The sequence below is a fragment of the Corapipo altera genome, unplaced genomic scaffold (genome assembly GCF_003945725.1).
Source record: "Corapipo altera isolate COAL_440 unplaced genomic scaffold, ASM394572v1 332, whole genome shotgun sequence".
Lineage (NCBI taxonomy): Eukaryota > Metazoa > Chordata > Aves > Passeriformes > Pipridae > Corapipo > Corapipo altera.
In genome coordinates, this window is record NW_020885051.1 from 363,789 (window position 1) to 387,463 (window position 23,675).

At 47.9% G+C, this 23,675-nt stretch overlaps 1 protein-coding gene across 1 annotated transcript in view; it reads left to right on the top strand.

Moving 5' to 3' along the window:
• Window positions 1–77: 77 nt before the first annotated feature.
• Window positions 78–23,675, top strand: part of SPEN (spen family transcriptional repressor) — a 66,742-nt gene continuing 43,144 nt past the window's right edge. Inside the window, 4 exon segments of the mRNA XM_027668798.1 lie at window positions 78–201; window positions 17,883–18,150; window positions 18,152–18,204; window positions 21,477–21,953. Coding sequence (XP_027524599.1) covers window positions 119–201; window positions 17,883–18,150; window positions 18,152–18,204; window positions 21,477–21,953 — 881 coding nt within the window. The 5' untranslated portion in view covers window positions 78–118.

A 23,675-nucleotide genomic window follows, 5' to 3' on the forward strand; every position in this document is an offset into this window, starting at 1 on the left:
TGAGGGCGGCCGGGCCCCGCGGCGGAAGGGGCGGAGGGCGCGGCGGAGGCGGCGGCGGGCGGCGAGCGGCGGCCGGGAGCCGGGGCACGGGCGGAGGGCTCGGCCCGCGCCGCGCAGCATGGTCCGGGAAACCAGGCACCTCTGGGTGGGCAACCTGCCGGAGAACGTGCGCGAGGAGAAGATCATCGAGCACTTCAAGCGGTGAGTGGGCACCGGGACGGGGGGTCCGGCCGGCCCGCGGGGTGTGGGGAGAACGACGGGGAAGAACGTGGGAAAGGGGGGGAGGAGTGCGCGGGGCCGGCGGTTCCCGTGGAGAGGAGGAGGAAAACAGCGCTGTAAATAACCCGCGCCATGGCGGGACCGGCGGCGCGGCCGCAGCGGGGAAATACAAAAACGGCCAAAAATGGACCCGAAACGGCGGAGCGGCAGCGAGGGGAGCTCGGCCGCCGGCTCGGAGAGGATCCCAGTGCCTGGAAGGCAGCGCCGAGCCAGCTTTTCGCCAGTCTTTTTTTTTTTTTTTTTCTTCAACGCTTGGAGTTTTCTCTGTTTATTTTCGCCCATTTCACTGCGTTTCCCTCCCGTCTGGAGCCCCTGGATGATGCTGCGTTTCCCCCCGAGGTGCAGCGGGCGGTGGGAACCAAAGCGCCTGCAGCTGCGAGAACGTGACTCAAAAATAATTAAAATAAATAAATCACACAAACCCACGGAGAAAACACGGGATCCTCCACGCGGGAAGTGCCCTGGACTCATATCGTGCTGGGTTGTTTTTTTCCTTGGTTTTTTTTTTTTTTTTTGTTGTTGTTGTTGCATAGGTTAATCCCGCTCATAAGGAAGTAGTAGCTGTTTGCATGGTTGTGTTTTTTTTCCTCCTCCCTCCGTCTTTCCCTGCGAGGAGAAGGAGGAGGAAGAGGCTTCTCCCCCGCCGCCTCAGCAACACCTTTTTCCTCGGGAAATGCTCTCAAGTTGATGCACCCCCCGCTGGAAGCTGGTTTTATTTTGGGGGAAAAAGGAAATAAGAAGCCCTGCTCAGCTCATGGCCCCTCCAGACGGGTTGGTTTAACCACCGTCAGGAAAAAAATGGATTTTGAAGCTTCCTTTAATCTTCCTGCGCTGGAAAAATGACGGAGCGTCCTTAATAATGAGTCACCATGGGAAAAATAGATGCGGTGACACCGAGGGGCGAAAAGGAAGGTCCCAGCGCCTCTTGCTTGGCTCCCGATCGACTGTGCTGTGAAAGGACCGAGGGTCTCACATTCCCCTCCATCCTCCCGGCCTGAGCTGCTGCAGCAGCCAAACCCCATCTGCACACCCTCATCGCTCCGAGATTGCCCTGTTTTAATCGAGCTTCACCTTCTTCCACCTTTATTATCCCCCCCCCGAGCCCAGATTGGCCGCTCGGTCCGTGCCGGATGGTGGATCTGTATCCAAGGTGGTTTGTCGTGTCCCTCAGTCCGGGTTACGTGACCCAGTGCTTTACAAAGGCAGGGGTTTTTTTGGGGGAAAAAACCCTGCTCCGGGGTTGTTCGGTTAATTCCAGCCATAACTAGCGGACGGAATAGGCGCTCCACAGTGGAAATTTGACATTCCTGGGTTTTATTTTGTCCAGTCCTCCTTTTGTAAGATGTATTAAGGCAGGAAAAAAGTTGCTATGGTACTGTTGCTTGGAGATGGATGGGAAAAATGGCAGGCGCTGAATTAATTACCTTTTTTCGTTTGTTTTTACCTCGGTGAGTTGCGATCCGAGGTTTGGGAAGGAGATTTGCGGCCAGGCATTTCTCCCAGTTTCTCCCTGGTTTTCCAAACTGATTTTTACCCGGGATTTGTGTGTTTGGGTGAGGCTGATCTCAGGCCAGTAAACACAGTTAAAACACACTTCAGCCCTTTGGCTGCGGGTACTAAAGGGGGGAGGGGGATGACACGCTGCCCCCAGACCTTTTCGGGGTGTAACCAGGGGAGTATTTGCGGCTGGCAAAGGGATGAGGGGGTGAGCGCGGGGTTCGAGGCTCTCGCTGTGTAGGTGCTGGAGGTGGACAATGGAGCGAGGCTTCCTTTGTATGCCCGTGCTCGCCTGGGGGAAGGGACACGCGCTGCTCGGGGATTGCACGGCTCGTGGGTCTGTCCACAGGGAGGGAAGGCCGTGGAGGTGGGATGGGGAAGGCTTCCCTCTCCTTTCGTTTGGAGAGAAAGTCTTTTCGGATGGAGCGGCGCTTGGCAGAGCCCGGTTCCCACCCATCCCCCAGCCTGGGAATAGGGCGGAGAGGCTGAGCCATGGGAGCGGTGCGGGGAAGATTTTGGGGAAATACCGCCTGAAATGTGCGCTGGGCTGGGCCCGGCGTTTCCCCGGAGCCTCTGTGCAACCCCCCGGAGTGTTTGTTTTTCCACTGAGCTTGGGAAATGCTGCCCTGCCCGGATGGAGCCCCGGCTGTTGCTCAGTCCCTGCCAGGGGCAAGTTGGAGAAACAACCATCTTGTTTCTGAAGAAGTAAAAATTCAGGGAAAACTCCTGAAACTTCAAACCCAGCAGGAGTGTTCAGTGTGAGGGGTTTGTTGCTTCTCCTTCCCCCTTCACTGAACCACTGGCTGTGGGAACCTTGACTGACTTTGCAGCCTCACAAGGAATTCTTTTAAGGGATGAATTAAGATAAAAGAGGCATTTTGAAGAAATTATATGTGGGTTTTTTTACCCCAAATACTCCTGATTGGTTTAGTTTAGTGCAAATGGAAATAACACTGTGCTTATGAATCCTCAAATTAGAGAATATTGAAGCTGGTCTCAAGAAACTGTGGCTTATGTAAGCAGTGTTATTTTTTCCTTAAAAGCAGTGTTATTTTTTTCCTTAATCATCCTTTTTTAAATCTATTTCCTTGATATTAAAGGGGATTGCAAAGGAGAGATTTTTCTCTGCATTTTAAAGAGTTGAAATTGTTTTGGCTTTTCAGTTTCTTACCTAAATACTCCCTTTTTAAAAACTAATGCTCTATATTTTCTTTCAACTGAGCTGTTAAGGCACCCTGAAATAGAAAAGCAGGCAGTGCCAGGATTGGAGATCCACTGTTAAGGTGGAATAAGCAGTGAATCCGAGTTGGGATCTGGGAGATGTGAGCTCAGGGAAGCGGTGGGAGCCATGGTTTGGGTTCTCCTAATTAATGCTGGAAAAAAACCCGTCGTTCACCATAACTGAAACAGATGCTCAGCAGCTTGGAGAACAAGGCAACTAAATATAGTAACAGTTGTCCCCAGCACAAGTGCTGCCCTTCCATATTTTTTTTCTCCCTGTGTTTTCTTCCAGTTATCCAAAAGAATGTGACTTTGTCCCTTTATCAGTGTTTTAGAGGGCAAAGAGGAGTAAAAGCCTCTTAATTATGGACCATGTGATTGTGCTGGGCCATCTCCTCTTCTGGGGGAAGAATTAGGACATTCACAGTGGTGACCAAGCCCAGGAGAAACCTTGGATTTCAGGAAACAAGTTTCTCCTTTAAAATTGACAGAAATAAATTGCGGATTGGAGCAATCTTGGAGAAGACAAATAACTGTTAAGGGTTTTTTGGGGGGGGGGGGGGGAAATGGACTTTGTCTGGTTTTGCCAGTGTCTGTTTCTGAGGAGATGCTTTGGATACCTCCTGGAGAAGTGGTTGGCATATGAAACACAGCTGCAAAAAAGCTGCCCTGACAGAGAGTGCCTGTTTGATTTCGGTGATTTCTAGAGAATATTTGGTCAGTTTGGGACAATATGTTCTGTCTTGATGGCTGGGGGTGTAAATGCAGTGGGCTGAGGGGGCGCAGAGGGATTTTGGTAGCTCTGATACAGGCTGTGGGAGGGGAGAGCATTGGTCACTGCTAGTGTAGAGCACTCAGGAAAAACCTAATTCCCACATCTGACACCGGGAGGTCTGGCAGTGGCTTTCCATGGGAACAGGCTGGAGGTGGAAGGAACAGCGCTCCTGGTTTTCCAGTAAAACCCTTAAATTGGTTCCCAGGTTTTTATTGTTGATCACTGATTAATAATGATCCTGGGATGCAAACACAGGGATGGTTATCTGAACTCAGCTCTGCCTGTAGAGATCCCTGCCCAGGTGTGATTTTATTGTAGGAAAATACAGAAGTAAGACTGCAGAAGAAACTGTTCCTGTGTTGTCTCTTGATTTGTGTCACTTTAGGTGACAGTATTTTCACAGATGAGGTACTGCCCTTTCCAGCTCAGAGCTTTAGAGGAGGGAGAGGGTACAGTGTGCTTTGCTGGAATATTGGGCAGCATCAGGACTTGTCTGTGCTGGTTTTACAAACACCTCCTGTAAGGTAATCGTAGTTTTGTGGAATACAGAGACCATGGGAGGATGTTTGGTTGGAGACTGGGGCAGGGGAATTGCCCAGAATGAGAAGGGGAGGGAAGGTGTGGAAGGCACAAGGTGAGTTTTGCTCCTGTGAGCCTTGCTCGGCTCCTTTGGGAAGGCAGCCTTGCTCTGGGTGTGGGGTCGTCAGTCGGGCGGGTGATTGGGGTGATGGTGCTGCTGGTTCCAGTGGTGGTTTTCCATTAGATCTTTAATAATTCTATTCCTAATATCAATCCACAAACACCCCAGAGCAGCCCAGGCATCACCTCCTGGTGTACCCAGGGTGTCACCCGGCGCTGTTTGTCTGCAGCCGCCTCCTCCTTCCCCCGAGGCCAAGTCACACCAAGGATGGCTCCTCAACAGCAGGAGATTCAGGAATCCTCTGGCTGCTCTGGATGCTGCTCTTTGCCTGCACTTGAGGTGCAGGTTGACGCCACACTGGCCGAGGAAATGCCTGGGTAATTATTTCAAAGAAACTTAATGAAAAGCTGCCAAGAGTGTAGATTTGGACTAAGCTTCTATTAAGTGGTTTTACATGCTGAGCTGTGGTAGAAAGATAAGTTGATGTCACTTGGTCACAAAATTCTGTCACTGCTGAGCCTGGCTGGCATTGTTTCTCCTCTGAAGTTTTTCAAAGGTCTGGGCTGTGCTTAGTTGTGATTATTTGTGATTTGATGTAACAGCCTCTGTTGTCACTGAGCCCCTCCAGAACAATGTTGGCTTTTGGTATTTCTTGCCCTTACTGTAAATTCCTTTGGTACAGGGATAAAATAATCCTTGCAGAGCACAACAAAACATATTCCTGTCTTGATTCCTATCACTTACCAGTGCTTGCGAGACATACAGAGGTACTGAATCCGTTCAGGAAGTCAGAACAGGGGATGAGAAAAGCCTCGTTGACTGGTTTTTTTATTCCTTCTTGCTTTTCATAGGCCAGAAAGTCACACCAGGTTCTTTGAGCAAGTGACCTTGTTAAGGTGTGTCCACAATTAGGTCCTTGTCTTCGCTGAGGGCAAAGAGGCACTCGCTGGCTTTCCATAAAAAAGGAAGTAAATATCCAGATGAGTAGAGGGCAGGTTGCAGATCTTGGATGGGGAGGTGAGTCAGGATGGACCTGGGGCTCCTCAGGAGTTTTGTTTTCATAAGCTGCTGTGTCACAACTACAGCCTTGGTCTTCTTGGTGTTGTGCCGGTTTCACACTGCTGTTGGCTTGTGAGGAAGAGGAGGAGATGCCTTCTGCACATGAGAAATAAACCTCAACACAGTCTGCTGAGGATTTTTGGGAAGGGGTGGAACTGAGGGTCTCTGCTCCTGGCTGCTTTTAGGCTGCCAGAGGTTTCGGGAGAGTTGCCAGTGGAGCTACTGGTGGGGTGGATCTGTTCCGGGTTTGGTAGATACCAAAAATAAGCACCAGTGAGATATTTCACTTGTGTTTTTCGTTAAGTTCAGTGAACTTGCTGAGGTCTGAGAACACCCCGAAACTGAAGACTGCACAGACAAACATCGCTAAACAATGAACTGAGGAATAAACTAGAAAAATTGATTACTCTCCATAATAAGATCCTGAGTTGCTGCATCTTCGGCATTCCGATTGAGGAATCTCGTGGGAGGAGTTAGGACCCTGAAGATGGAATTTCACAGTGTACAATCAGCCTTGCTGCTTACCTTTACTGGAGTCTTTGTGGTGTTCTGCAGACTGCTTGGACAGTTAATGAAAATCAGACAAAAGCTGTTTCTGTCGTTGCCCAGGATACAAGTCAGTGTTTCCCACCTGGTGATTCTACACACGCTCGTTTGGAGGTTTCACCTTTCTGCCTGGGGAGTGATGGCAGCTCAGATCTCCTGAAACCCATCCCCACAGCTGCTCTGCAGCAGTGCATTCCGACGTGATGAAGGCTCCTGCGTGAGGAATAAAACACGGCAACTACTTTGGTTTTGTGCATTTCCATAGTTATTGTTTAACCTGCTGACGACGCTCTGTAATCGTCCCCTGCAATCTGGAAATCCTGCAGTGTGAAGATAACAACCTTCAGTAAAAGAATAAACACGGTTCCAGGCTTTTCATAAATACACCAGGCCATATTCCAGGGCCTGCTGCAGTCTGGCCTGGCAGCAGGAGGGATTGAACCGAATCTGGTTGAAGCAACATCCTTCATGGGATGGATTTTTCAGAAGTGTGTCCTGTTGCATGTGTTTGGCTCTGGATTAGAGTTGGGATGTCCATGCCTTGTCTGAGGTCCAGACATTCGTGGTGACTTGGGTGAGAAGGCAGCAGAATTTGGATGTGAAAGGAACACCAATTTTCCACTCAGACAAACTGATCGTGGGAGGAGAGCAGCACTGTCACAATGTCCTGCTTAAAGGCTCGGGTATTTTTAAGAATAAAAGGAAGCTTTTTTTGCTTTCTTTCTCTTCCCCTTTTTAATTAGGCTCAGCAATGTAAAACCGAAAGCAATTTTTTGGTTTAAGCACACTTAGATCTGAAGTGTGAGCTTCCGCATCTGACCAGAGCGCCCTGAACGTGCTCTCACCTCTCCACTGAAAAGCCAGGGAAGTCCAGCATCTCTGGGAGTGTGAATGGATGATTTGCAGGGCTGTCTGCTGGATACAGCATGGAGACAGTGCTGACCTGCGTGTGGGTTCCTCCTGGATGTCCCTTTATCCAAACAGAAGAGCTTCCGTGTGTTTTGTTATCCTCAGGTGCAGTAGGAAATGAGAGCTGGGTTCAAACCAAGTTCCTGTCACAAAGGTGGTCAGGTACCCACTCAAAGCTGGGTTCGAAATGATGTTTTAGCTCAGTAAAAACTGCCAGACTGTAAATGACTATTTTAGCAATGGTGAATCACTTCCAGTTTTCCCCCAAGTACAAAGCTGAGCTGGTTGTGTTTGTTGTCCATGGGGTTCATTGAGAGTAACTCGGTGTCCCTGTCACAGCCGGGTGAATGCCTCCCATCCTCACTGACAGTGATGGCTGCCAAAGGACACAGAGGCTTGTTTCAAAGTTCCCTCTTTAGGCTCTTTGTGGCAGCTATGGGGCACCTGTAGTAGTTAACAGGGCAAAATAAGAAAAATAAATTGCTAAGTTGTACGTTTAAAGAAGTCGTCTTTGGAGGGAAAAAAAGTCTTCCGGCCTCATTAGCATCCTAAGTGTGAGGGGAATAAAAGCTCAGGGTGGATGAGTATCTCCTTTGTATACGTAATCAACATCTGATTTAATTTCAGGGGGTCTGTGAGATGCTGCTCTTGGGAAGGCAGCTGGATACGCACCCAGACAGCCAACGGTCTGCACAGTCACCGCCTTGTAATAGTCTCAATAAACCTTTGGTGTTTTTCTTAACTCTGAAACAACTCATTGGGAGAATTAGTTGCAGAGAAGCTTTGCCACGTTTAAAAAATAAAAGTGGCTTCAGTACTGATGTTGTAGATGATAATCTGGTTGTGGGCACAGCGAGATTCACCGTTTTTTGGCAGCAGTTGAGCTCAGGAAGCATCTCTTCCTCTACATCCTTTCTGAGGTTACAGCCCCCGGGTTGTGCTGCAGTTCATGCTCTTGCCTAGCTCGTGTCAGGCTGATCTTTCAAAATGAGCGCTTGAAGGTGAAGCTGATACCTGAACTGGCATGAAACAAGGCAGCAGCTTTCCCGGTGGTTGTGTTGGTGTACCCGGTTGTGTGGTAGGTGGTTTGGTGTACCTGGATGTATCCTTGAACCACAGGAAGAGCCCTCTCAGTGTGGTAGTCCCTGCACACCTCCAGATACGGCTCTGCTCAAGGCTTTGGTGTGGTGAGGCCTCCTTTAGGCTGGCTCATAAAGCCGAGGTGTGAAACCTTGCCCATTGTTGCGATGAAACTCAAATTTCCAGCTCGGCTTTGCAAAACCTTGACTTTGAGTTGCAGCAAATGAAAAGCCATTAAAGTCTGGCTGGTTCAGGAGCTCAGCTGTGGGAAGTCCCAAGCTCTTGCCTGTGGAGAAAGCGCCTGGAGCGCAGGTAGTCACTGCTGACAGAACACACCCGAGTGTGTGCTGGGCTCTGGCCATCAGTGAGGAATATTAGTTTCCACGGGCTGACACCTGGCTCCCGCTGAGGACTGTGGGAGCTGGTTTAGTCACAGGGACAAGCACTTTCTCCAGGGTGATGGTGACGGTGAGTCACAGAGCAACGAAATAACATTTACACGTCTGTGTTTGGTGACTGGCTGGTGCAGCAGAGCGGGAGCGGCTGGGAACTGGCTGTTTGTCCTCCCCAGTTTCACCTCTTAGCAGTAGGTGAACTTTGGGGTTTGGGGCTGTGATTCCTTGGAGCAATGGCTGATTTCTGTCAGAAGTTAATTTCAAATTGTCAAACTTATGGGTGGAACTGAAGCTGGTCGCTGGTTCAGACCAAGTTGTGGTTCAAGGGGGAAGAGTAGTTCCATCACTTGGGGTGGTCTCAGAGACTGTGGACAAGATAAATTTTATTTTCTTCTGAAATACCATTTTCTTTAAAATGCACAAAACCTTGGGGAAGAGATTGTAACATTTGTCCTTTACTGGAGGAGTCTGAACCAGCGAGCACCAAGACTTGGGAAGCTTTAAGATGATCCACATTCCAAGTGCTATGCAGCATGGCAGGGACACCATAATGTTGTGACTCTGCATTTTCCTCCATCTGCTGCTGAATACATGCAGAGCAGAGCTTGGAGAAGCAAAATTGAGATGGGGAATTACCCTTTCATGTAAGAATGAAAAAACTTGATTAATCAAGAGATTCCCCCTACACGGTTGCGATGCAGCGTGTTCATAACATCAAATCCAACCAAATCCTGAAATCAGTCACGCAAAAGAACAGGCTTGAGCAATTCCCCTGCAGAAAGCGTTGAACGCAGCCTATCACCACCGGTGCTTCTGAAGCAAATCTGCAGATTATGCTTTAAGCTGGAAGGAAAAAAAAATGCCCTGGAGATGGAATTTGGCGGCTCCGTGTCTGGCGTGTAGGAACGTGACAGCGCATCTGTGTGGGTTGGGGATAAAGAATCACAGCTCGTCGTGCTTGATACAACACAGCTGAACATGCAGAGTTCCTACATGTTTCTGTAACCTTTTCATGCTTCTGCTAATAGTGATAGTTATTCTGATCTGCTCGGAGAGCAAGACTGAGGTGTTCCTGCCATGGATACATTTCTTCCCTAATCAATTTTGAACCTGTTTGCCAGTTCTAGCTAAACCTGAGGGTGAATGGGATCTTCAGTCTTAGAGACACAACGTTCCTTTGAGTTTTGTGAAAACAAGCGGTTTTAATAGAGGAGAGAGACCTGATTAGTGGCCCCATGGAGAGAAAAGCTGCAGCGAGAGTGCAGCTCTTATTAGACATTAAAGAATCCACATGGGAGAGAGGTGTTCCTGACCGTGGGAAAAGCTGCAGTGGGAACTGGCAGTTATTGGACACCGGAGAATTCGACCTCAAGACACGCATCCGTACGAAATGAGTCTTCATTAGTTCTGCTCACAAAGCCACTTTGATTCTTCCCCCCCCCCCCCAATAATATATATACCAATGAGCTGTGGATGATTCTCCTTCACTGTTCCGAAGAGACAACTAGGAAAAGTTCCTTAGTAACAGAACTGCCTCTTTTCTGGGTGGCTGAGGTGGCCATGCCTCGTGCAGTGACACTGGCAGCTGTCAGTGGGTAATGCTGGGCTGAGTCCTTCGTTCCAGTCGAGGTCTGGCTGTGGCTGGGCTGATGCAATGCTGGCTTCTCCTGACGCTGCCGGCAGCGGAACTGCTGACTTGGGTGAGGATGATATTAAATGTAGCCCAGCGAGATATTGCATGGAGTGCTAAGAGGGTTTCTTATTCATCCAGCTTCATGTAATCCCCATGCCCAAAGCATGGATTCAGCTCCCCCTCCCTCATCTTCATCCTGGTTTGAACTAGGACTCCTCCTGAGCGCTGTTCCGTGTTGTGGGGGTGTCCCAGTGGAACTGATATTTCAGGAACGGATGCACCTATATTCACATATCACCTGGTGTGTGTGTGCTGGAACAGCTGATCTGTGGCAGAACTGGTTGTCCTGGAGGTTGCAGAAAAATTTCCTGGTGTGTTGACTGTTGGATGAAAACGTTGCTACTGATAGTGGGAACTATGAGTAAACAGTTCTAAACACTCTGTTTCTTCCCTCTCTGGTGGCACATAATAATTCCATTTGTATATTAATACCTCAGCAGCATCCAAAAGGTCACTTTGCAACAGAGACATAAACAAAATGTCTTAATTAGGAATCAGTCTTACTTGGGGTCTTAAAATGGAGCTGAGCTGTAAAGCAAGAGGCAAGCGCTCGTTCCACATGGAGTTATCTCTGGACTATCTGCTCCTGAATACCAGAGGGATCAGGAGTATCGGTGAATGTGCCTCTGCTCGCTTTTTAATTTCCTACTTTGTCATCTCTCGGGGAGGGATTACGAGTGCAGACAAAGCCCTGGCTGTTTTCCGTGCGTGGCAGGAACACGTGCTGTATCTCATTAACAAAACCCCCGTTTGTAGTCGGGAGTTGGGAGATTTCCCGTTCAGTGCTGCTGGGGGTAAAGGGAGCTGCAAAGTCCAGAGGGATCTGGGGTTGAGTGGTTTGGGTGCTAGGGCAGGAGGGTAGAAATATGAGCATCGTGCTCAGGATTCACCCTAGGATTGTCTGCCTGAGCTCCGTAACCTGGTTGGTTGTTTCTGCTCCTGAATTTTGACGTTTCCCTAAAGATCTTTATTACTTGGAGAAGAGCTGCAGAGAATGCCCTGAAGAACATCGTTTTTCTCCCCCCAAAGGTCGCAGAGCCAATAAAGATCACTCTAAACAGGTTTTAAAGCATCTCAGATTGCAATCTAGAAAATGATGGGAGCTTGGTAATTAGGGCATGTTTCTGAATCATTGTTGTCACAAGGTCTGCTCTCAGTGCGGTGGCTGGAAAACCAGCGCTCCGTGTGATATGAGGACCTTTTATTCTGCCTGGCTGGGGAAGGTAAAGGATTTCAAAGCTGCACATCATGTGGATTTATCATTTACTGGTGAGCTTTCCTACCTGTGGTCGCCCAGAGCTCTGTCCCAGCTGCTTACCAGGGGTTACCTTTACAGACACAGCAATTTATCTACAGTAGTGCCCCCAGCACGGGTGACAAGCAGGATGAGCTGGAAACCACTGCACAGCAGGAGATGATGATATAGTTGCCATCATGGAAACGTGGTGGGATGACTGGCACAACTGGAGTGCTGTAACCTCTTGACAGGGAATTGGCAAGGAAGGAGAGGTGGTGGGTGTACAGAGTGCTTGGATTGTCTAGAGCTTCATGGTGGTGGTGACAGGGTTCAGTGTTTATGGGGAAGAATGGTGGGAAGGCCAGCAAGGCAGATATCCTGGTGGGGGTCTCTCCTAGACCACCCAACCAGGATGCCCCAACCAGGAGATCCAATTTGTCCTGAAGAGGCAGATGAAATATTCTCTAAGCAGGTGGGAGAAGTCTCATAATTGCTGGCCCTTGTTCTCTTGGGGGACTTCAACCTACCCCACATCTGCTGGAAATACCAACCCAGTGGAGAGGAGGCATCTTTGAGACTTGTGGAGCGTGTGTGGAAGACACACTGTGAGGGAGCCAAGCGGGGACGGTGCCCTGGTGGATGCTGTGTCCAGTTGTCAATAGTAAACACTGCTCCTGGTGTGCCCTGGGTGCAGCTGCTGCCAGGGCTGGCGGCCGCGGGGACGTGGCCGTGTTTGTCTGGAAGCATTTGAGGTATCGTGTGACAAATTCACCAGGGCTCAGCGACAGTCCCACAGAGTGAAGCGGTCGTGGCTCAACAGGTGACAGTTCCCCACATTTGTCTGAGTTAATTTTAAGTGTAGTTTTCCAGAACTGTGGAATTCGGCTTGTTGTTTCTATCAAGATCCATCTCGATGAACTGGAATGATTTTCCTCCCAGCCCTGTGCACACTCTTCTTGATAGTCTGTCCCTGGTTTTACTCTCTACAGGTCAGCTACTGTATTTATAAAATAGTGCATTTTTTAATACTTTTTGTTTAGATTCCTTTATTCTTCTGTGTCTGCCAGCCCTCAAGTCTCCTTCCATGCCAAGCATGTGATGATAGTCAGATTTGAGTGGATTTTGAGTAATGCTCTATGTTACTTGAGGCAGAGTTTAATTCCAAAGACTTGTGCTGCTCACGTCTGAGGGTGGTGAAATACCAGCTCATATCACTCTTGATATGAAATTCCCTTTATAAAAAAAGAATTATAAGTATGTAAATATATTTCATAGCAAGTAAAGCATGCGGCTTGAATGAATACAAAGCCTGGATCATGGTAGGGTGTCATTTTCTTGAGATAAGTGTGTTTTACCTGCTCCGTATTTAATTTATTATATTACTGCCCTCATTGTGATCAGTTTTGGTGCTGTGAGCTTTGCAAACACCCTTGTAAGAGCCAAAAGTTCCCTTTGTGTTGCTGGCTCAGGAACTCACAGCGGTGAATATTAAACACCTTTTGTGAGCGGTGCAGGTGGAGATGCTCTCTGTGAGCTGGTGGGGCTGGAAGCTGGTGCTTAACTCTGAGCAGGATTTCTGCAGGGCAGCTGTCACCAGGGCTCGGTGTCCTGCTGCTGGTAAGATCCCAGTGTGTGGGTGTTCTGGTAAGATCCCAGTGTGGTGGGTGCTGGTGGTAAGGCTGCAGTGCCATGGGTTCTGCTGCTCTTCGGCAAGTTATTTTCTGTACTGGGAAGTGGCTGCTCATGCTGTTGTGGTGGGCCAAGTTCTCAGACTGTGAAATGAACATCCATGATAGCAGAAGACCCTAGAAATGATGTTTGTGGAGTCAAGAGACATCCATAGCCTGGCTAGAAATCCCTGTGGATCTGGTGGTGGCATCCTGCTTTATGGAGCTGTAGTGTCTCCACATCTTGGATTTCCCCGTACGTGGAGCCAGACCTGCTTTGTGCAGGGGGAATGCAGGGCTGGAGTACCACAGGTACTACTTGGATTCATCCGGAGTTGGGAGTAAGGAGAAGAGGCATGGACATCTGGCAAAGTACTATTTCAGGTCACATTATTTTGTTATGAAATAACAACAAAGCCAGAGGAACGTGATTGGCCAAGGAAAGCTTCAAGCTGTGCGAGCGTTCTACTGAATAATGCAGGCTGGGGCTTGCCGGGGTTATATAATCACAGAGGAAGAAGGAGCTTGAGCGTGGCACGGAAAAATCAGCCGAGCTTTTCAGATGGCTAAAGATATCTGGATGTAGCCAAAGGGAACCCAAGTGAATGCAAAATACTCGGATGTCCTCCTGTATCGGGGTGTCTTGTCAAATCGCGCTCGTAATGAGCGGCGCAGGAACGTGCACAAAGAGCTGCTGGGTTATTTTGGGTCTTGCAGGGTGTCTTACAGTTAGTGGTATCTGGAGCGTAGCATTGTGTCGGATTCGAAATTAAAATGCAGTGAAGGTTTTTAGGCTGGGATGGAGCTGACCTGCAGAACTCTGCAGTGGTGGAGATGTTCGGGCATAAAAGGTGTTCACAAGCCTGGGGGGAGCTCAGTGCGAGAAATCAGGAGGTACTGTGATTTAAAGTGGGATTTGGTTTATATTAAAAAATTAATTCTCCCTGATTTCAACCCACCTTTTCTTATCATGTGTAGATCATCCTGTAAAAATCCTAATGAGTTTATGGAATATTGCAGCTAAGCTGAAATGGTTTGTTGGACACGGAAAGCTGGTACCCCGGTGTAGGGCAGGTTGGGGACTGGCTTTGGCTGTGTCTGGGTGACACGTCGCCCCTGGGGAGGAGGAACCAGCCCGGCCTTGCGCTGTCTGCCGGTACGGGAGGATGAGCCGGGGAGGAGGAAGGGCTGGAGAGCGAGGGAAACACGCCGAGCAGCCGTGCCAAGAGCCCAGGGACATTTCAGCTGCTTGAATATAGAGGTGCTTTGATCTACAGTGAATAAACCGATAATGCTTAAATTATGAATTCCTTCTCTTTGTCTGAAAAGCTGGATTAGCGAGGCTTTGTTCGGGCCGTGATTATTGAGCAACTTTTTGCTGCCAGGGCCGCTCGATGTGTGTTTACAGCCGGGGGCTGCGGCCGTGCTGCGCTGGTGGAGGGGCTCGGTGACATAACAGCTCTCGCTGCAGCCCACCGAAAACACGGCCCTCGCCGTGACCCGGAGCTAATGATTAATCGGCCGGAGCCGCGGACGGGAAGGGGCAGTAAAACGCCTCGTTTTCCTTAGTCTGCGGAGCCGGAGCCGAGCAAAGGCGCCTCTTTGTTTCTGTTGGTCTGGCAGCGATTGCAAAACGCAGCCTTGGGAAGGGCTGACGCGCAGGTGGAGCGAAGGTTGAGAGGAGCCGCTCTGCCAACACTGCCAAAGGTCGCGGCCGTGCCTCCCCTGGGCTTTGTCCCCTCTTCCCAGCCCTCTGCCCGGACAAAGGTCTCCCCTCGGGCGCGTTCGCCTCCATCTTTGCCTTCGCTTCGGTGTGAGGAAGTGCGGGGCTGTCGCCGCCTCTCCTCCCCCGGCCCTCCAGAAAGTAGCGTGGTTTTTTCCCCTGTAACGTGTTCCTGTGCTGCAGTGAAGCCTTGTGGTGATGCAGCACTGCAGATCTCCCTCCTCTCCCCCGGTCTCCTCCCGGCAGCATCTGCCAAGACGGGAGCAGCTCGGAGAGACGCCAATGGGTGCGGCCGGGCCGGATCCCTCGGCAGATGCATCCTCCGGTGGGGACCCAAGGGTGTCTGTAATCGCAGGGAAAACGCAACCTTCCTCTTCTAGCAGCTGGCCTGGAATACTCAGGGCCGGTTTTCTTTCATCCCCCCCTTTCTGCTCCCTTTCTCCCCCCCCCCCCTTCCCCCCGCCTGCCTCCCTTGCTTTCAGCAAAGACGATTGTCACAGATTATCCTGAGGGCTCGTCAAGGGTACGGGCAGGACACCAAAGCACAGCGTTTATTTGTGTGTCTGGATAACAACAGGGGGATTAAAAGGCGCCATCTCCGAGGGGAGTGATGTAGTACCATGGCTGCAGTGGAGTACAGGAGTAGCCTCCCCCATGCATTTCTTAGTTAGAAAAAAATAATGCTAATTTTTTAATTACCAAAATACACTTCTCCCAATGTAAACATTAACGCTGGGAAGAGTTGTGCATTTGATGGGTGATTTTTGTGGTACATGGGAACCTTATTATGTGGATGTTTTGTATCTTCCTCTTTCTGGGTAGCATTACCTTGAATATTTGAACGTTTTAACACATTCTGGATTTTCTGCAGCAAGAGAAAACTGACTGAGGTCTGACTGTGTGTATGTATAATAACATGTAGGGGTTAGGATTTCAGAACGGGGCAGTAATTGTTGAGGTGGTCAGAGCCCAGTTCTGTTGTCAGCACAGGCAGCACTTCATGTGAGGTCACTGCAGTAAAAGGGAGTTGGGATTTTAGGGATTTTGGTACCATTTAGGATACTATTCCCCCCCTCGAAGATTGTAGGCAAATATGGGCTCGTGTTGCCAGGAACTGAACGTGTTAACAGCAAAAGGAGAGTACATGTTCTACCCGGTCACACTGGGAACTACATGGTTTAGAAGAACTCACTGCATGTGAGGGTTGGAGCCCTCTGTCCTTTTACATCTTTATTTGTAGAGAACCAGTGCTGAAACATGTGTTAAAGGGTGGTCCTAACTAGGATTCCTAATTATTTTCCTATTTTTGTCACGTTCATTCATGGCATGAACATTTGCTCAAATAGGCTCTTTCCTGTTTTCCTTCCCCCTCCTTCCTTTCCTGTTCCTTCTCTCTCTACATCTGGCACATCCAATTAGGCCATTTTTTTTCCCCCTCATACAGATTTTATTAACCATCTCCTCTTCTGGGCTTTCTAAATCTTGCCTTCAAGGCAAGGTAGCAATATCCAGCTTCCAAAGGGTGCAAACTTTGAGGAGCAGTTCCATTTGCCAGTGTTTGAAACTTTTAATTAAATAAAATAGAAATAAATAAGAAAAAATAACCAGAGTATCAGTTTGGTGTCACAGGTTGAGAAGCTCCCAAGAATTAACGTCACCCTTTGTACCCAGGAGTACAAAGGTGACAAACTCTGCTCTGGAGAGCTGAGAGGCAAGAACGTAACCTGTATGGAACCATGTCTTTTTATGCCCAACAGGGCACTTTTTGACTCAAAAGGGGCTCTTGTTTGCACACATCCGTGTTCAGTGAAGTATAAACCAGGGGAAAAAGGGCTCTAAATCCAAACCAGGTTATATGTAAGTGTAGTAGGTCAGGCTGGAATGAGAAGGCAGCAGTGACTGAGGCAGGCTTTCAGATCGTATTTAAGGATTAGTCATCCAACAACAATGATGAACTTGTGAGGTGCAGGGAAAGCCAGGCATGAAACCGAGGCAGCTGCGGGATCTGACGGCGGCTGCGCCTCAGCCCGGCACTTGGATTCCCTTTTCCCTTCATGTGTGGCTGAAAACTCTGCCTGTGTAAGGTCTGTTTACATCTGTTCAGCCTTGTGCTGCCTTTGTGAATAGAAAATTCTTGTAGTAGTTCTTCATGGAGTTTACAAATACTTCCTGACTGGGTTTTTTATTTGTGTGTCCCTTTCCTCTGTGTCAGCACATTCAAAAATGCAGGGTTTTTTGCCTCTTTTTGTCCTGGGTTACCCACTGCAGTTCAGAGCCTTTCCCTGGTTTGCTCTGAATCTCTTGGCTGAGAGAACTGAGCACCCAAAATGCGACATGCATTTGTTGGCTGTTAAAACATCACTATACTCATGTCTTCCATTTTGTCCTTTCTGCTGTGAGTTGATGCAAGTTATTCAGATATGTTTTTCCATCTTTCTTTCCTTGTGTACACAAACATGTTTGGGTTTATCTTTATTTTACATAGACATTTACTCATCCCTAAGTGCCAGTGTTGCAGTTACTTAAGGCACATTACATAGGGTGGTGTCACATTCCCACTGGTGTTCCGGTGTTCCTCGTGTGGCTTGGTCCATGCTGGGGGTGGGAAGTTTAACCCCATCACAACCCAGTCTGGGGGTGCTGTGTGGGCCGTGTGTCCCACGAGGTGTTGGAAGTAGAGATCAGGAATGAGGATCACAGTGAAGGCTGGATTAAATACAGATGGGAGTAGTTGAATTGCTGTGTCAAGGTTATTTGTTTCCTAAGAAGGTGGCTGGGCCGTCTGTATTTTTCCTTGTGACCCGGTTTTGTTTTAATTGTGGCTCTCCTGTCAGACTGGTGACACACGGGGTGCTCTGGTTTGAACACCTCTCTGTTCCTTCAGAGCTGTTATTGCTCTGTTGCTATAAAAGGGTGATCCCGTGGCCGGCTCCCCACACCAGGAGAGGAGTTCAGATGTAACCGTGGGAAGTTTAAATGGCCCTTTCCCCTCTCCAAAAGCCTTCTCCCCTCTTTTTAGAAAAGCTTCTCCCAGGGATTGATTTTGCTGCTGCATGGGAAGGGCAAAGGCTTGGATGCTGCTTTTACAGGAGGCAATGCTATTAAACATGGTTGTTTCCCCCCAGCACTAACCTGTGTGCTCTGCTTTGCTTCTTTTCCAGATATGGACGTGTCGAAAGTGTCAAAATCCTCCCTAAGAGGGGGTCGGAAGGCGGAGTGGCAGCGTTTGTGGATTTTGTGGACATCAAAAGTGCGCAGAAGGCACACAACTCTGTCAACAAAATGGGAGATAGAGACCTACGGACGGATTATAATGAACCAGGAACCATTCCCAGTGCTGCGCGGGGATTGGATGATACAGTTTCCATAGCATCTCGTAGTAGAGAGGTTTCTGGGTTCAGAGGAGGTGGTGGGGGGCCCACTTACGGCCCCCCCCCCATCGCTTCATGCACGGGAAGGACGTTATGAGCGGAGACTTGATGGGTAAGTTCCAAGGTTTCTCTAGGCAGGTATTTTGTATTTGATGTGGTGAGAAACACAAACTCGTATCTAGGGCCCCCAGATGGATTTAAAATTTTGGGAATTATCTATGTTTCCTATTTTGGGTTGGAAACGGAAGTGATTTCTATCCCAGTGGCTGGTACCTTGTGGATCCATAGAGGATGTGTCCTGCAGCTGGTTGGATATGTACCTACACTTGAAATAAGGTGGTTTTAAGATGGAAGATTTCCTTTGGCCAGCATCGATATTGGAGTTGCTCTTTTCTAGAAGTAACGATCCCCTTTCTTGGATAATATTAAGGCCTTGCTGGATGTATCCCTGCTGCCAGATGGAGCTATCTTACTCTACAACACGTGGCGAAGTTCTCTGTGGAGTATCTTCGGAATACTAGAACCTAAAATTCGGTGAAAGCTTGATGCCTAGTCCTCAGTTCTCACTATACGCAGTGGGTATGTTAATTGGATTGTCACCACAAAATTTCTAGTAAGACTTTAATGATGCAGCCCCTTGGATTCTACCGACAACTCTTAGCCATGGAAATAACGCTTGGATGGAGAAGACCGAAGGCTGCTTGTGATGGTTCCATTTTGGATCTACATCATTTCCAAGTTATTGGGATTATTCCTTCTGATGGTATTGGCAAAAAGAGATGATGGACATTACTAAATTTTGGAAATTATAGTGGTTTTATTTTTTATTTTTTTTTTAATGCTGGGATAAGAACTACTGCCTTGAATTTATTGGATGGTATACAGTCAAGACGCCAGTAGCCATGGGGAGTGGATTACTATCTAGTCACTTAAAAAGCTCTCTACTGCTCCATATTAAACATACTTTAGCTTTAAGGACGTGGTGCTAATGCCATTTGTGGATACACCAGTGAGAAGTGACTGGGCTGGATGGTTACCAAGGCGGCCAGAGGATGCCTGTGGGCAGCAGCGTGAGGGCCCTCAGGCCTCGGGGAATCTTCTACCAGCTGCTTGATTCAGACTTAGGGCTGGAAGTTAAAATAATGGATCTATTTAAGTGCCTTCTGTCTCAAGAAAGAAGTCTGGGGGTTTCAGAGTTACAGTTTCAGTCTGGGACTACTTCCGTCCAGTGGAATTTTTTTTTTTTGTATCTTGTCACTAAGATTTTTTTTTTTCTTGTTGGTTCATCTAAAATATCATTTGACACCCTTGCCCATTAAGAAGGTGGATTACCCCTGTAAGAGGGGCCAAAATTGGGGAAGTTATGTTCACAATTCTCTCCCTAGATTTAATTGGGAATATAGGTCGTGTTTCCACACTTGGAAAAGGTTGGTATGTCCTGCCCTGTGTATATTAGCCCCTCTCCTAACCCAAGTCAAACCCTCTCTTTCCACTAACTCCAGTAGCACTTAGTACTAATAGATAAATGAAGAAAGCACTGTAGCCAGTAGCTGTTCAGCTCTGCTTCCTCTGTCTGTCTTCTGTGTCCTTCTCACGGATAAGGATTTGTTCTTTCTGTCAGCTCGGTAGCAGTAACCCGCTAGAAAATACTGCTTTTTCTCTGACCTCATTAAATCAGCTCTCACTGATTAACGCCTCCTAGGATGCTAAATGCAATCGTTTATAAAACTGTTGATCTTGGTCCTTCAAAAGGGGGGAAAAAAACCAGAGACACGTTTCTGTGCCAGATCCTGAAATATCTTTCCAAATTCCATTGTTGCGAGCAAGAGGTAATGGAAGTAAAAAGGCAACAATGAATTTCAAGCAGATGTAAAGTTAATGACATTCTGTTGCATGGGTAAAGTAGTTTCTTATATATAATTGGAGAGAAAAAATGCAAGCAAAACATGAACAAGCTCCATAGAAAGCTTGATACTACAACAGAGGGTGAATATATTGAGAGGATTAAGGATCTAGTGATTCATTGGAGAAGGAATGGAAGGAACTTCCTGAGATGCTAATCAAAAAAAGATTTAAATCCAATTTTCAGTTTATAAAAGATCCCTGAAATATTTCTGCCATTTGAACTAGAGCTGTGATGCAGGAGAGGAGGAGGAGGCACTAGGCAGAATTGGGTTATCAGGATTCAGGGGGATTGAAGTGACTCATAACTGATTCTGAAGGAAGAATCCAAGAGAGAGGGCTGAAAAAAAAAAAAAAAGATTGAAGTGTCCTTCATAAGATGGATAATTAATTTTTAAATTAACTTTGGCTACCCTGACATATTTAGAATTTTACGAGTATTTTTTAAATGTTCAACATAATCAATCTGGATTTCCATTTTGTGGATGTAACTGAGACGTACCATCCTGGTACTTCTAAATTAAACTCCTCAACTATTCGTAATATTCCTTTATCTGTCAGTTTTACTATCTCTTTATTTGAGAGATCACACTAACTCAGAACATCACCGAGCCTTTCTCAATTGACATCCAAAATGTTGGAAATACTGAAACCAAGTGGACCGTAGCTGCTGGAAAGCAGTGTAGTCATGGAGATAGAAATTCTGTGATTGCAGCAACAGCAGCAATCGCAACAAAAACACCTCCTGAAAATTTGATTCCTTCTCCTTGTGCAGGGGACCTGCATCCTTGCAGTTCTAACATTAATAATGGAAATGTCTGTGAGTGTAGCAGTCTGGTGAGGCCAAAATTCCCTCCAAGAGGGTGAAATACTTTAGAACAGCAACAAGAAAACCCCTAATTTTCTGTGACTTCTCTATGGGTTATGGCACCCCTTTTGAAAGCAGCTTCTTATCTCTGGGTCATGCTTTGCACGGAGGCTTTCATGGCTACAGCCCGGTTTGCCACACCATTTTTGCAGAAGGATAATTACAAGAGCTCCAGTAATTACCAAATCTCAGAAAAAAAAAAATGTTGAAGCTCTTAAGCAAAAATGTAGGGGGGGGAAGAAGTTATGATGATCTCCACAAACATGAAATTTTTCAGGTTTACTGAACTTAAAAGAGCCAAAACCAAACAGAACTGAAATGAGGATTCTGCACTGGAAAGCAGAATTTTTTTCCTGTGTAGGCAAGACGCTGGTCATGAAAGCCCCATATTGTGATTAAACCAAAATGATTGCTCAGCTTGATTGTATATGAACATAACTTTGGAGTCAAGTAAAACGTTTTGAAGTTTGTCAGTGTTTGCTTGGTAGGTCATTGCTGGTTAGCAGAGAAGCAGTCGCACAATGAGCCGAGTGCTGCCGTGAATGTTTGCATGATTGCTTTTAGTCGTGCCTGCCCCTTTCTGATGCGATGTTTTTCCCCCTTCCCAAATGCAGGGCTTCAGATAACAGGGAGCGTGCTTATGAACATAGTGCCTATGGACACCATGAGCGGGGGACGGGAGGATTTGATCGGACGAGACATTACGATCAGGATTACTATAGAGACCCTCGGGAGCGGACCTTACAACACGGGCTCTATTACACTTCTCGGAGTCGAAGTCCGAACCGTTTTGACGCTCACGACCCCCGTTACGAACCTAGGGCCCGGGAGCAGTTTACATTGCCCAGTGTGGTACACAGGGATATCTACAGGGATGATATTACGCGGGAGGTACGAGGCCGAAGGCCGGAGCGGAATTACCAGCACAGCCGGAGCCGGTCGCCGCACTCGTCGCAGTCCCGGACGCAGTCCCCGCAGCGGCTGCCCAGCCAGGCCGCCCGGCCCGCCCGCTCCCCCAGCGGCAGCGGCTCCAGGAGCAGATCTTCCAGCAGCGACTCCCTCAGCAGCAGCAGCAGTACCAGCAGCGACAGGTAGGTCCCTGTGCCGGGGGCGTGCGGGGCGTTTGCCGAGGCGGCGAGGAGTTGTGAGCCCGGGCTGTGGAATGGTGGGGTGTTCCACAGCAAAGCGTCAGTCACTGATGGAGAAGTGAACTGGAGTGAAATGTAAAAAGGCTCAGCTGGAATGAGATGGATCTGAGGGGAACACTGCCGGCATCACTGATTCTTTTCCATGGTGGATCCGTGCAGTGTCCATAAGGCACTGGCTGGGCAAAACATGGATGTACGGACACGCGGCCTCGCTGCCCGTGAGCGGGGGGATGGTTTGACTTTGGTGTGCTCAGAGAACGGTGTGACTTGTAGGTACTTGGAGAACAGGGTCACTGTTATATGCTTCAGTGAGGGAATAAGCATATTTTAAGGTCAGCTACTTTTACAGGCCACAGTTTAAGGTACTTTGGGAAAAGGTGACTGGTGTTGTTCCATCTCGTCTCGTTCCCGGTCACCGCTGACATTTAAAAGGTTGATTTGTCGCCTTCCCATTTTTTCCCCTGTTGCCTCGCAGCAAAAATTGTAGACTTGGAAGAATTAAAAGGAAATAATCCAAGTTTGCTGTTCCTAGTGATGCACCTTTGCTGTTCCTAGTGATGTCCTTGGTTCTGTGATAGTTCTGTATTTGTGTGGCTTCATAAAATACCTCCAGGGTGGAAAGGAGGTGCTAGAGGTAATCCCTGATTTCTTCTAATAATTTTTAAACTCATGTTGAAGTGCCTCTCTGATTTTTAGCCTTTTAAGAGTAAATTCACCCTGAGATGGAAACTATGAAGCTACAATTGCACCCGTAAATGTTTTCTGCTCTTTGGTGAAGAGCTCTGCTCCTCAGGAGGGTTTGCAGAGTTGGCAGCGTTCCCTTTGCATACCAGGTCTTTTCTAAAACTGAAAATATTCATTGAGTAAATAAGTGTATCAGTAGAATAAATACCTAGTGTTCGATTTCACAAGGGCTTGGAGTGACAGGACAAGGGAATGGCTTCCCACTGCCAGAGGGCAGGCTTTGATGGGATATTGGGAAGGAATTCCTCCCTGTGAGGGTGGTGAGGCCCTGGCACAGGTCTCACAGAGCTGTGGCTGCCCCATCCCTGGAAGTGTCCAAGGCCAGGTTGGACGGGGCTTGGAGCAACCTGGGCTAGTGGAAGGTGTCCCTGCCCATGGAGGGGGTGGAACAAGAGGGACCTTTAAGGTCCCTCCAACCCAAACCAGTCTGGGATTCTGTGATTATCACCATGAATGGAATTTACCACTGGTATAAGTCTCTAATCAAGGTAATTATTCTCACCAAATCTTTCCTGCTTGAACGTTGGACCTTCTGGAAGGGTGAGATGGGCTGACACAGGGCAGAGCCAACAGAAGGGGAGATGAGGAAATCATCTGATTTCCTCATCCTCTCACGTCTAAAGAATCATGCCAATATTTATTTACTTCTTTTAATTATTGTTTTCTCTTCCTGGATTTAGAAATCCAGGTCGTGTCTTGGCTGGAGAGCAGGTGAAGAAGATTTGAGATGACTTTTAGGCTGCTTTAAGCCCTGTTTGTTTATTTCTAACACCTCTCTCAATGAGAGCTTAAGGCTTGGATAAAGACAACCCTTTGTCAAAGACTTTTCACACTTATTACCACTTAAAAAAATCCCGGAGACTTCCAGAGGTCTCAAAAAAAAAATCCTAGAGAAGATGGATTTGAAAGGAGGGCTGGTTA